Genomic DNA, 12,187 nt, shown 5'->3' with positions numbered 1-12,187 from the left:
ACAGGAAAGGCTTCCCTGAAAGAGGAGACAGTATAGTTGAGACCAAAAGGGTAATAATAGCTGGTACTTACACAGCATTTGCTATGGGCCAGGTGCTAAGTGCTTTATATATATCTTAACTCATAACAACTTTGTCAGCTTGGTAATACTATTTTCTGCATTCCCATTTCACAGAGGAGGAAACGGAGGCATGGCAGATTCAAAAATGTACTCAAGCTCACACAGCTAGTAAGTGGTAGTGTCAGGATTGCAACCAGACTACATGTAGCTCCAGGCTATTTCTAAGCATTAAGCCTCTTATAAGGGAGGAAGAGCCAGCTATGAAGACAGCATGGAGCCAGACAGCAAGAGCAGCGGTCCAGGCAAAAGGAGTACATGCAAAGGTCCTGAGGTGGAAAAGATCTTGGAATGCGTGAGGAATAGAAGGAGGCCTGTGGGGCAGCAGTGGGGCGAATGAGGGCAGACACAATATGAGGACAGCAGAACGGTTTGGAGAGCAAAGAGAAGTCCTAAAAGGGTTGGACAGTCAGGGAGTGCCTCTCTGTTCCCCAGTCTTCTAAATGACTTGCCTTAGGATGGGGCAGAGAGTCTTAAAGGGACAGATAAAGGAGGGGATGCAGGTGCCAGAGAAAGGAACACAGCAGAAAGAGCACGGATAGTTAGGGTACAGCTAGGTTATCTCATTCCCAATTTGCATAGGACGAGCCTTGTGTAGGCCTTATGCCCGGATATCATGATTAATAGTTTCCTCTTTCATTTTCAAAGGTGCCTAGGTTTGTATGAGAAATGATCAGACACCCTGATTAAAGGGGGTTTAGGGGAAAGCTTTGCTGGGCTGGTAGAGATCACTCTTTCCTCAGTTTACCCAAAACTTCACTACATCCACACCAGGCATTGCTGCTTTTGGTGTTGGTTTTGTGAATTTGGTCCAGGCAGGCATGTGGGCAAGAAGGCCCAGTCACATGTGGCTCAGCAGAGGGCCTGGCACGTAATTGGCACTTAACGATGCGTGGGGAGCGATATATTCATAAGAACAACATTATTCAGTACCTCGCTTTTCCCCTGTGTAGGGGACCAGATCTTCTCGGTCCTTAAACTCCTTTGCTTGCTTTTCCAAGTGATCCAAGAGCTCCTCCCTTTTAAAGGGGCCCGTGGGCGCCTTGGTGGTCTGATCCTTCTGCCTCAGGCCTGCGGGCAGCAGTGCATTCTACAGTGGAGGTTGTGGGGGCGGGGGACATACACAGAGAGAGAGAACGAAAGAGAAAGAGAGTGGTCAGCTGCTGAAGACTTGCATTTCTCCCAAAATTCGTCATTGAACAGTGGGATCTCAGAGCCCAGCAAATCGATCCAGGTCGCTCATTTACACGTGAGGAATCTGACACCCAGGAGGGGCAGGGACTTGCTCAAGGTCACCTTGCAGACGAGGGGCATAGCTAGGCTGGGACTCAGGTCTCTTAATGGTCCAGAGTCTCTAAACCTGCAATGTTTCCGAAGGCAAGGGGGTGAGGAGGCAGCCGACATGGGGCTGAACAGAGAGGGGCTCTCCAAGAGCATCTGTGAGTCTGAGTCTGATTAAGTTGGCATTTGGATGCAGGAGGATCGTTCCAGCTATTGTGTATACAGTGGCTGGGGAAAGAAGCCCGAGGGGCTTGAGTTAGGGCCCTGGATGCAGTATGAGGCGAGAAGCGACAGACTCAATAACCAAGCGGCAGGGGGTGGGGGGGGTGGAGGGGGTGGGGGGTGGTGGGAAGGCTCAGCAGGGGTGGGTGAGGCGTGCTTTGGGGCTGTATCCCTGGATGGCCCTCCCCGGCTGCTTTCCACCCTCCTGACAGGCTGTGCTCCTGCCTCTCTGTTAAATATTTTGAATGTCGCCCTTGGAGATGGGTCTCTCAGGAAAGATAGCATCAACCAATCAACGTGTTCCTTCTTCAAACATGGTTAGGCTTCTAGGTGTGGGCTAGAATTAGGGTAGATTTGAGTCACACAGGCTTCGCTCACCTCAGCCCCCAGGACCTTGGAGATTCAAAGAAGTTCAGGGTTGCAAGGATGCTTAGAGGTTGTCGAGGGCACACACCTTCCCTTCAAGGGGAAACTGAGGCCTGGAGCAAGGAAAGATTTGCCCAAGGAGTTCCAGGGGCAGATCTAGAACAAAAACCAGGGCCCTTCTCTAGATACGGGGGGGAGGGAGGGCAGTCTTCATTTCCAAATCATTGCTCTCTCCCCACCCCCTTTCATTTGGGAACGTGGTGGAGGATACCTGGAAGGCAGAGGTGAGGGGAGCCTCACCTCACTTCTTGCCGCACCCCCACACTGGCTAACCTGGAGAGCCATCCCACCTCCAATCTCTGTACCATCAAAATGCATAGCTTCAGCCACCTCCACACACGCCAGATCCTTTTGCAAGCCCCCTCTGAGAGGGGATGATACCAGGTTTACGAAGACGGCTGTGTGCCTGGCACACCGAGAGCTAAAGCTTGGGAGGGCAATACTGCTGCTTAACTGCAGTGTGGTTTTTCACAAGATGTTTTCCCACTGTTGACAGCGTGCTCCAGTCAGACACTGGCTGCAGATGGACTCGGGCTGTGAGTCAGCAACAACATCTGGGAGTTGGAGCATGTGATGAGAGGATGGCCAGTAGGTAGAAAATCAAGCCGTGACCGATTTGGGGGTGAACATCAGGAACACAAGAGATGCCACGGACACCCCAGTCTCCCTCAAGCGGTAGTCCTCGGGTACCGCCCACCATGACACGTGGGACGGATGAGGCCCACAGGGGAGGCAGGCTTCCGAGGACACATCCTGGGTGAGCTGTGTGTCCACTCCTTCTCCCCCGCGTTGGGCCACTCATGGCGACTCAAGTGAGAGAGAGAACAGCCCAACTGTCCTGCAAACCTCCATCTGTGATTATCCACGGTGAGCAAAGCAAAGTCTCTGTGACGCGCCTGCACCTCACAGGTGACCCCCATCAGGCTTACGCCCAGGCCTGAGGCAGTGCTGGCTCCAGTTCTTTAGTCTTGGGCAGGTCACCTGATCTCACCGGGCCTCCATTTCTAGGGCTGTAAGATGTGAGTAATGATAGCTGTTCTCTTGGAACTGTTGAGGAAGTTAAATGAGATAATGCATGAGGAGTGCTTAGCTCACTGCCAAGCACTCCCAAAGTACTACTTATAATCAGGTGAAATACATTTTCCCAGGAGACTGGTTACCCAAATACGTATGTTGAAATGGAGATGTATTATCCAAACATCTCTCAAAATTCAGAAAATGAAGATGTACAAATATAAAATGAAGTAAGCACTGAAAGCAAGTGTTTTCCCAATGATCCCCACCAAGATGACCTGATAGATTTCTGTCACTGTAAAGAGTTTTGATGGCAGTAAGGTGCTGGGGCACATGCTGGCCCCTAAGGGCTCAGTGCTAGGAGAAACCCACCAGGCTGTAACTGAGGGGGAAAGAGTTTGCCAACTCACATCGTTTTGGAATATATCTGATAGAGGCCACTGACTTACTTAAAGTAGGGTCTCTTAACCTTGGCGTAATTCACATTTTGGGCTGGGTGATTCCTTGTCGTGGGAGCTGTCCTATGCACTGTCAACTGTTCACCAGCATCTGTGTCCTCTACCTCATGGATGCCAGTAGCACCTCACTTCCACGATGTGACAGCCACAAATATCTCCAAACATTGCCAGATGTCCCCTGGGTAGCAAAATCACCCCTAATTGAGAACCACTGTTTTCCTCTTTTTTTAAAAAGTTTATTTATTTATTTATTTATTTATTTATTTAAATTTTTTTTTCAACGTTTATTTATTTTTGGGACAGAGAGAAACAGAGCATGAACGGGCGAGGGGCAGAGAGAGAGGGAGACACAGAATCGGAAACAGGCTCCAGGCTCTGAGCCATCAGCCCAGAGCCTGACGCGGGGCTCGAACTCACGGACCGCGAGATCGTGACCCGGCTGAAGTCGGACGCTTAACCGACTGCGCCACCCAGGTGCCCCTATTTATTTATTTTTGAGGGAAAGAAAGAGCGCACAAGCCAAGGAGGGACAGAGAAAGAGCGAGAGAGAGAATTCCAAGTGGGCTCCACACTGTTAGCACAGAGCCCGATGTGGGGCTCGATCCCACCAACTGTGAGACCATGACCTGAGCTGAAATAAGAGTTGGACACTTAACCGACTGAGCCACCCAGGTGCCCTGAGAACCACTGTTAAACTGAAGCCCATATCATTGCAATAGGGAAATAAAGATGTTTTTAATGTCCTTTAAAAATACTACTTATAGGGGCGCCTGGGTGGCGCAGTCGGTTAAGCGTCCGACTTCAGCCGGGTCACTATCTCGCGGTCTGTGAGTTCGAGCCCCGCGTCGGGCTCTGGGCTGATGGCTCAGAGCCTGGAGCCTGTTTCTGATTCTGTGTCTCCCTCTCTCTCTGCCCCTCGCCCGTTCATGCTCTGTCTCTCTCTGTCCCAAAAATAAATAAACGTTGAAAAAAAATTTTAATAAAAAAAAAAAATAAAAATAAAAATACTACTTATATAGCATGTTAAAGTATGGCTTCATTTATTTACATCTTTTCTGAAAGCAGTTGGTTTTTTAAGAAATAAAAACATCAGGGGTGACAGGGTGGTTCAGTCGGTTAAGCATCCAACTCTTGATTTCAGCTTAGGACATGGTCTCACTGTTCATGAGATAGAGCCTCTTATTGGGCTCTGCGCTGACAGCATGGAGCCTGCCTGGGATTCTCTCTCTTCCTCTCTCTCTGCCCCTACCCTGCTTGTGCATGTATGTATACACACACACACACAGACACACACACTCTCTCTCTCTCAAAAGAAAAGAAAAGAAAAGAAAACATCAAAGGCCTTTTCTCACAATTCTTAGCTTATTGGATTTTAAAAGTAAATACTGAGAATATCAGCCTCTTTAGGAGTTAAAGTTTTTTTCCTCCATTAAATGGTACATTTAATAAAACATAACATGGTATTCAATTAAAACCAAACAGAAGTGAAATAAGTCATACAGAAAAAGACAGATACCATATGTTTTCACTCTTATGTGGATCCTGAGAAACTTAACAGAAGACCATGGGGGAGGGGAAGAGGAAAAAAAAAAAAAGAGAGGGAAGGAGGCAAACCATGAGAGACTCTTAAGAACTGAGAATAAACTGAGGGTTGATAGGGGGTAGGAGGGAGGGGAAAGTGTGTGATGGGCATTGAGGAGGACACCTGTTGGGATAAGAGCTGGGTATTGTATGGAAACCAATTTGACAATAAATTTCATATTAAAAAAAATAAAGCTAAATGGAAAAAAAAGCAAAAAACCAAACATAGTTGCATATTTTAAAACTCCTGGTTATTTCTCATTTTAACTTGTTTTCAAAAATTGGCATGTGACCTCACATGATATACTAAACTTAAGTCCAAATGGATCAAAGATCTAAATGTAAGAGCTAAGACCATAAATTTTTTAGAAGAAAACAGGCATAAATCTCTGTGACTCTGGATTAGGCAATGGTTTCTTGGATGTGTTACTAAAACAATAAACAACAAAAGAAAAAAAGTCGATAAATTGGCTTCATCAAAATAAAAAATGTTCATGTTTCAAAGGAGACTATCAAGGATATGAAAAGACAACCCACTGGGAGAAAAGTTTTACAAGTCATCTATCTGATGAGGGTCTAGTATCCAGAATACGTAAAGATCTCTTACAACTCAAAATATAAGACAAATAAACCAATTTTAAAATGGGCAAATGATCTGAATAGACATTTCTCCAAGAGAGACACAAAAACGGCCAATACACATAAAAAAGATGCTCAACCCTATTAGCCATCAGGGAAATGCAAATGAAGCCCAGAATGAGACACTACTTCAGACCCACCAGAATGATTATAATAAAAAAGACAGGGGCACCTGGGTGGCTCAGTCGGTTAAGCTAAGTTTCTGACTTTGGCTCAGGTCATGATCTCGCGGTTCACGAGTTTGAGTCCCGCGTCAGCCTCTGTGCTGACAGCTCAGAGCCTGGAGCCTGCTTCGGATTCTGTGTCTCCCCCTCTCTGCCCCTCCCCTATTCATGCTCTCTCTCTGTTTCTTGATAATAAATGTTAAAAAAATAAAATAAAAGATAATCACAAGTGTTGGTGAGGATGTGGTGAGAGTGACACCCTCATGCACTGCTAGTGGGAATGCAAAATGTTGTGGCCACTTTGGAAAACAGTCTGGCAGTTTCTCAAAAGCTTACACATAGTTATCATATAGTGCAACAATCCCACTCTAGGTAAATACCCAAGAGAAATGAAAGCAGATGTCCATACAAAAACTTATAAATGAACTTCATATATTATTCAGAATAGCCACGAAGTTGAAACAACTCAAATGCCCATCAAGTGATGAATGGATAAGCAGAATGCAGTACACACGACAATACTATTTGGTGATAAAACAAAACAAAACAAAACAAAACAAAACAAAACGTAGTACTGACATATGCCACCACATAGACGAAACCTTGAAAACATGATGCTAAGTGGAAGAAGCCAGTCACAATGGACCACAGTACTTGAATCCATTTATATGAAGTGTCCAGAATAGTCAAATCTATAGACACAGGAAGTAGATTAGTGGTTGCCTCAAGCTGGGGAGGCTGGAGAAAAATAAATAGGGAGTGAGAGCTAATGGGCGTGGGTTTATTAGGTGATGAAATTGTTCTAAAATTGATTGTGGTGATGTTTGTATAACTCTGTGAATACACTAAAAAACACTGATTTGTACATTTCAAATGGGAGAATTTTATAGCATGTGAATTATATCTCAAATAAAGCTGTTATTTATAAATGGCATACGTTATCTAGGGAAAAATTAGAAAAGTGGCTAATGCAGTAGCTAACTAAATGGTCAGGGACCACCAAGGGCAGAAGGCTCTTCGTGTGCCAGTGGTCAGCAGTGATGCTGAGACTGGCCAGGCTGGAGCTGGCCAAATTTAAAATGGTGTCCTGTTTGATGATGTGATAAGCCTCACCAGGTAAATTAGTCATTGAGAAGTTAAATGGGTAAGAAAATACTGCCTTGGATGTCTCAGGACTCTTAAAACCTAAAACTGAGTCTCAGACCCAAGCTATCCAATAGGGAAGGTAAATACTACAACCATTTTCTTGGTGGCTCTGACTAGGAGAGTTATTTTGTGAACAGGTATATGTAGAGATGTATCTTTCATTCTTGTATTGCTTGTTCATTCAATAAATATCTGTGGGTATTATGTATCCAGGTTGCTAACAGGCAGGGACAGGACCCCGCAAAGAGATATCTAGTTTGGAGCAACTGGGGAGGGGGCAGGTAAATGGGGGAGGTGAATTGAGAGGAAAGTCTCAACTCCTGCATGTATGGAAAACTCTGCATTGCTTTGGTTTTCAAGTTAATCAAGATCCTAAAAAGAGGTCTATTTCACTGAATAGCAGAGAACGTCTATCACTCGCCTCCACATTACCTGTTAAGGTTGTATACTTCCACACTGCCTGCGGTAACTGGAACCTCTAACCTTGAAAGAATTTGTCTCGTTCTCCTCATCTTAAAGTGTGTACAGGGTTAATCTGCTGGGCAGGTCCTTCTTTGTAGTAACTTCAAAGGGAAGCATCAGTGTGGCTTCTCCAGGGCAGTGATCAATTAATTCTGCATTAGGGGAATAGGTATTTACTTGCACACACCACACATGTATCTCTACTCCAAAGACAGGTTGGTTAGGGATGAGATTTTCTTTGGGAGACAACCTTGTTAGGTAGGACTCAAATCATGTCTTCATGTCCTTCCAGTTGGAAATGTACTCCTATGAGGAGGGCGGCTCTCTGATCTTAGGCTAAAATTACATCTGGTAGTTGCTTGTGGGGTGATGGGGTCTGTGGCACACTACAGTGCCTCTACACGACTCAACTCCAGAGAATTATTGCCATGTAAGAATATGGGTGACACCATTAGATCTTCTCATCTTTATGTGGAAGCTCTTGGTTTTTAAATATTGGCACAAAATCCAAATATTTTAAAAACCATGTTCAGGTCAAATAAAACACATCTGCAGTCCAGACCAAGTCCGTGGGCTACCGCATTTTGCCATGTCTGACCTAAGGTTCCCATCAGACTAGAATTCAGTGTAGAGAAGGTCAAGATATTCATTCATTTATTTGACAAATATTTACTTGAGTGTCTTGCCCATGTCAGGCTCTGGGCTAGAGGAAGAAAGAAGTGTGTGTGTGTGTGTGTGTGTGTGTGTGTGTATGTGAGTTTTAAATTTAGTGGTTTAAAATTTTTTAAAAACACATGAAAAGTTTAATATGTTTTTGGAAAAATCACAAGGGAAAAAAATTAGGCAATCTATTTCGGTGTTTCCCTACTCTTGGGTTTTTAAATGGTGACTTCCTTCTAAATGTTGTAAAATTAAAACTCGGATGTGCAGCTTGACAGGTTAACATCTTAATTTAACTTTCACACCCACACTCTGGGGTCCAGTTGTCCACAGGACAATGGAAACTTTGCTGTATCCTTAATGTGCTGTTAGGAGCTCTAACACCCTGCCAACAGGTGCCCATAAGGCCACATATCAAATATCTGCACAATTATCATTGCTATAGATAGTTAGAGCTATGTCAGAAGCCATTCCAGCCAGGACCACTGTGGGCTTGTTGAGACGTGCACACATGTACAACGTGCAGGCAACACAGGCACACAACACACACACACACACACACACACACACACACACACACACACACACAATGTATTGAAAGGATCGTGGATTTCTGGCAGCTCAGTGCTGCAAAGCTCTAAGAGAGACTCTGGGCCAATTCTTTCATTTCCACTGAGGACACTGAGGCACAGAAAAAGCCAGGAAGCCTGAGTTCATATACGGATGACACTGTATTAGCATACCCAAGAATCAGTATGACTATTTCCAGACTGGTGACTAATCATACATAAATTGTCCCCTAATCTGATTCTTCACAGCAACAAAAAAACAAGCAGTTTTATCACTTTTCTTAAATAAATCAGCTTGTATCTAAAGACGAGGGAATGTTAAAGGTGCCCCCACCTTTAACTCCAGCTCCAGGAGACCTGGATTCCTGTTCTGTGACTGAACCACAATACGACTCCTCAGAAGAGGACAGGTCATGTGGTACAATCTCTGCTGCATACTGGGAGCAGCCGGCTGAGGGTCACAGAGGGGAAGGGCCTAGCTTGAGGTCATATGCTGGACTGACAGCCTAAGACTCTTGACTTCCAAGCCACAGAAAATGTTCCATCCCACCTGACAGCCTTCCTCTAGGAACAGATCCCGGAAACCAGATGTGGTGCCATATGAGAACCAGTTTTCCTCTCCAAGTGTTAGAAAGCCAGAGCTCACCTCCTTATCAAACTAGTCTCGGTTTGCAGATGGAGAAACTGAGGCCCAGAAGCATGGAGTTACAGTCCTGGGGGAAGAGTGAAACCCAGGAGGCTGAACTTTGCAAAATGCCTACTGACTTCTCTCCTCCACCCCATTTTAAACGACCTAACCCTGTCCTAGATGGCCCCTCTCCCTCCCCTTCCACCACATCTGCAAGACCAACATTTTATAGGCCAGTCACCCAATTAGAAGGTATCTGGCCACAGAATATCTTTTTAACTGGATTTGAGGACTTTTATTTTCCAGTTATCTCCCAGGTATGTTTCCCCTTGTATAAAATGAGGCCCTCTAGCTCCTCAGGGCCTGGATGATATAGAGCACTCTGCCTCTGCATTCCTGACCAGTGACTTCTAGATCCCACTAGAAATCATTCAGTGGGGCTTCAACAGAGCTCTCTTGTCTGGTGGGGGGGGGCGGGGGGAGGACTTAACCTGAGAGTGTAGGAGGGTGCCACACCACTCATATCCCAGGCACAGAGGGACAGGCAGGGTCCAAACCTTTAAGTGCCCCCCCTCTTCGAACATATTCCCACCCCAACACACTCTGGGCATCTTCCCCCCTTCTCTTGCTCTCCAGAAAGATCCAGGCCTTTGGCTCCGCTGCCTTGACCTTGCTACGGGACCGGTGAAACCCAATAGTTGCTACTTCCCCCAGTTAACTTTTTAGGGCATTAGTGCTGACATTCAAAGGCACGTTTGTGGCCAAGTCCATTTGTGGTGGGGCTTATTGGTCCTAACAGCACACTTACCTCACTCTGGTGTTCATGGCACAAGGTGGGCCAAACCTTCCCTTCCCCCATGTTCTGATCCTCCTTTTCTGCCTCACATTCAAGAAAAATCTTCCACGTTCCCTGCTGTGCTGGGCCCTGGGCATCCTGAGACAATGAATGCGTGACCCTGCTCCACCAGGGCCCATAGCTAGAGGGGAGACACATGTCCATGTGTGAGCAATTGTACTCAGCTTCTTGGAGGAGGTGGTTCCTGAGCTCAGTGAGTCCCAGTGGACCAGGCAGGAAAAAGCCAGGTGAGGAGGACAGAGGAGAGGGTCTTACAGGGGACAGAAAGCACATTACAGACGAGGGTGTGGCGGGACGAGGGGGCGTGGCCTGCTAGGGGAAGGAGTCTGGGTGAGTCTGAAGCTGCAGCATTCTGAAGTGTCTGCATCCTGTGCAGACCATCCTCCATCAAGCTGTCATGCGTCCAAGTGGGACCATCAGAGCTGCCTCCTGGCTGGCTTCCCTGCCTCACGCCTCTCCCTCTCCTTTCCCCTCCCACCAGCCAGACAGACCCCCCCCCAACATCAACGTCTGTGTCATTCCTCAGTACTCTCACAAATGCTCAGTGTCTCCACTAGCCTCCAGAATCACCAACACATTCATCAGCCAGGTACAGAGAACTTCTCATGATTTGACCCCAACACACTCCTGTCCTCAAGTGTTCCCTGTTCCAGCCTCTCCGGGCTGCTCCACATTCCACGGCCGCGCCCTGCTCTCACATCACCATGCCTGTGCTCAGGCTGTGCCCTCTGCCTGGCATTCCCCTCCACCTACACCCCTGAATTTGTCTTTTAAAGCCCTTCCCTCGGGCACCCTGCTCGGCCTTTGCAGTGCTCCCCACATCGATCCGGTAATTCTCTGTCCAAACTCTCCTAGGCTTCCTGCCAGTGCTTATGCAATGCTCATCGTATTCTGTCTTGGAGCACATCTATGCTGGCTCTCTCCCTGGGGAGACAGAGTGCCCCTCAGGGGCCAGCTGCGATGTATATTTGTCCTCTCTGCATCCCCAACACCAAGCACTGTGCGCTAAGAAAATGTACTCTGAATAGTCCAGAGTCATACAACACTCTGCTCCAGCTTGGGAACGATGGTATCGCCCATACACCCTTCGGGTCAACATCACACCTGCTGCCCCAAGCAGGTTGGGGGTAGGGGGATACATGAGAGGTGCTAGGGTGGGGGTGTCCAGGATGGGGTTCACCCACTGACGGGGATTTTGGGAAATGCCAAACTGCCCTTTTTGTGATGTTTTCTTTAAGGGCCTGGATTTGGTTAATTTCCTGCCAACTTTTTTTTTTAAATGTTTATTTATTTTTGAGAGAGACAGAGACAGAATGTGAGTGGGTTGGGACAGAGAGAGAGGGAGACACAGAATCTGAAACGGGCTCCAGGCTCTGAGCTGTCAGCACAGAGCCAGACGTGGGGCTCAAACTCACAAGCTGCGAGATCATGACCTGAGCTGAAGTCGAATGCTCAACCGACTGAGCCACCCAGGCGCCCCAATTTCCTGCCAACCTTTCTCACTCTGCCTCAGAGCCTTAGGCAGAGCAGGGCATTAGGCCATCAAACTGGCAAACTCACAGTGACAGACTCCAAACAGTACCCGATATCATGTCTCCCCTTCTTTGGTAATAAAAGCACTCTACTCCTACAGCTGAGCAGAAAGCCACTCGGATTAAAGACGACTTTTCTCAGGCCCCCTTGCAGGTAGGCTGATCCACAGAACTCAGCCCTGGTCCATGAGAAGGGTCTAATGGTGATTTCCAGTAACCTTCCTTAAAAGGCACTTACATAATGGCTTTTCTCCTTTCCTTTTTCTCCCCCTTCTCTCTATTCCGATGCCTTGAGTGCAGCTATCACGGCCGCCACCCCGGACCGTGAGGATGAAGACTACACCCCAGGGATGGCCAGAGATGAGCTGGATGGAATCTGGGACGCTGGAAAGTTTGGGGAGCTGAGCTCCATACCAGCCCTAAACTGCCCAC

At 46.9% G+C, this 12,187-nt stretch overlaps 1 protein-coding gene across 2 annotated transcripts in view; it reads right to left on the bottom strand.

Annotated features, from left to right (window-relative positions):
• Window positions 1–12,187, bottom strand: part of TMOD1 (tropomodulin 1) — an 87,175-nt gene that overhangs the window by 43,941 nt on the left and 31,047 nt on the right. For both annotated transcript variants that reach the window (XM_030293146.2, XM_030293145.1), the window contains exon 3: window positions 1,051–1,207. In XM_030293146.2, coding sequence (XP_030149006.1) covers window positions 1,051–1,207 — 157 coding nt within the window. The remainder of the gene's footprint in view (window positions 1–1,050; window positions 1,208–12,187) is intronic.

The sequence above is a fragment of the Lynx canadensis genome, chromosome D4 (genome assembly GCF_007474595.2).
Source record: "Lynx canadensis isolate LIC74 chromosome D4, mLynCan4.pri.v2, whole genome shotgun sequence".
NCBI classification, from domain to species: Eukaryota; Metazoa; Chordata; class Mammalia; order Carnivora; family Felidae; genus Lynx; species Lynx canadensis.
This window is presented reverse-complemented; position numbering and strand designations above follow the sequence as displayed.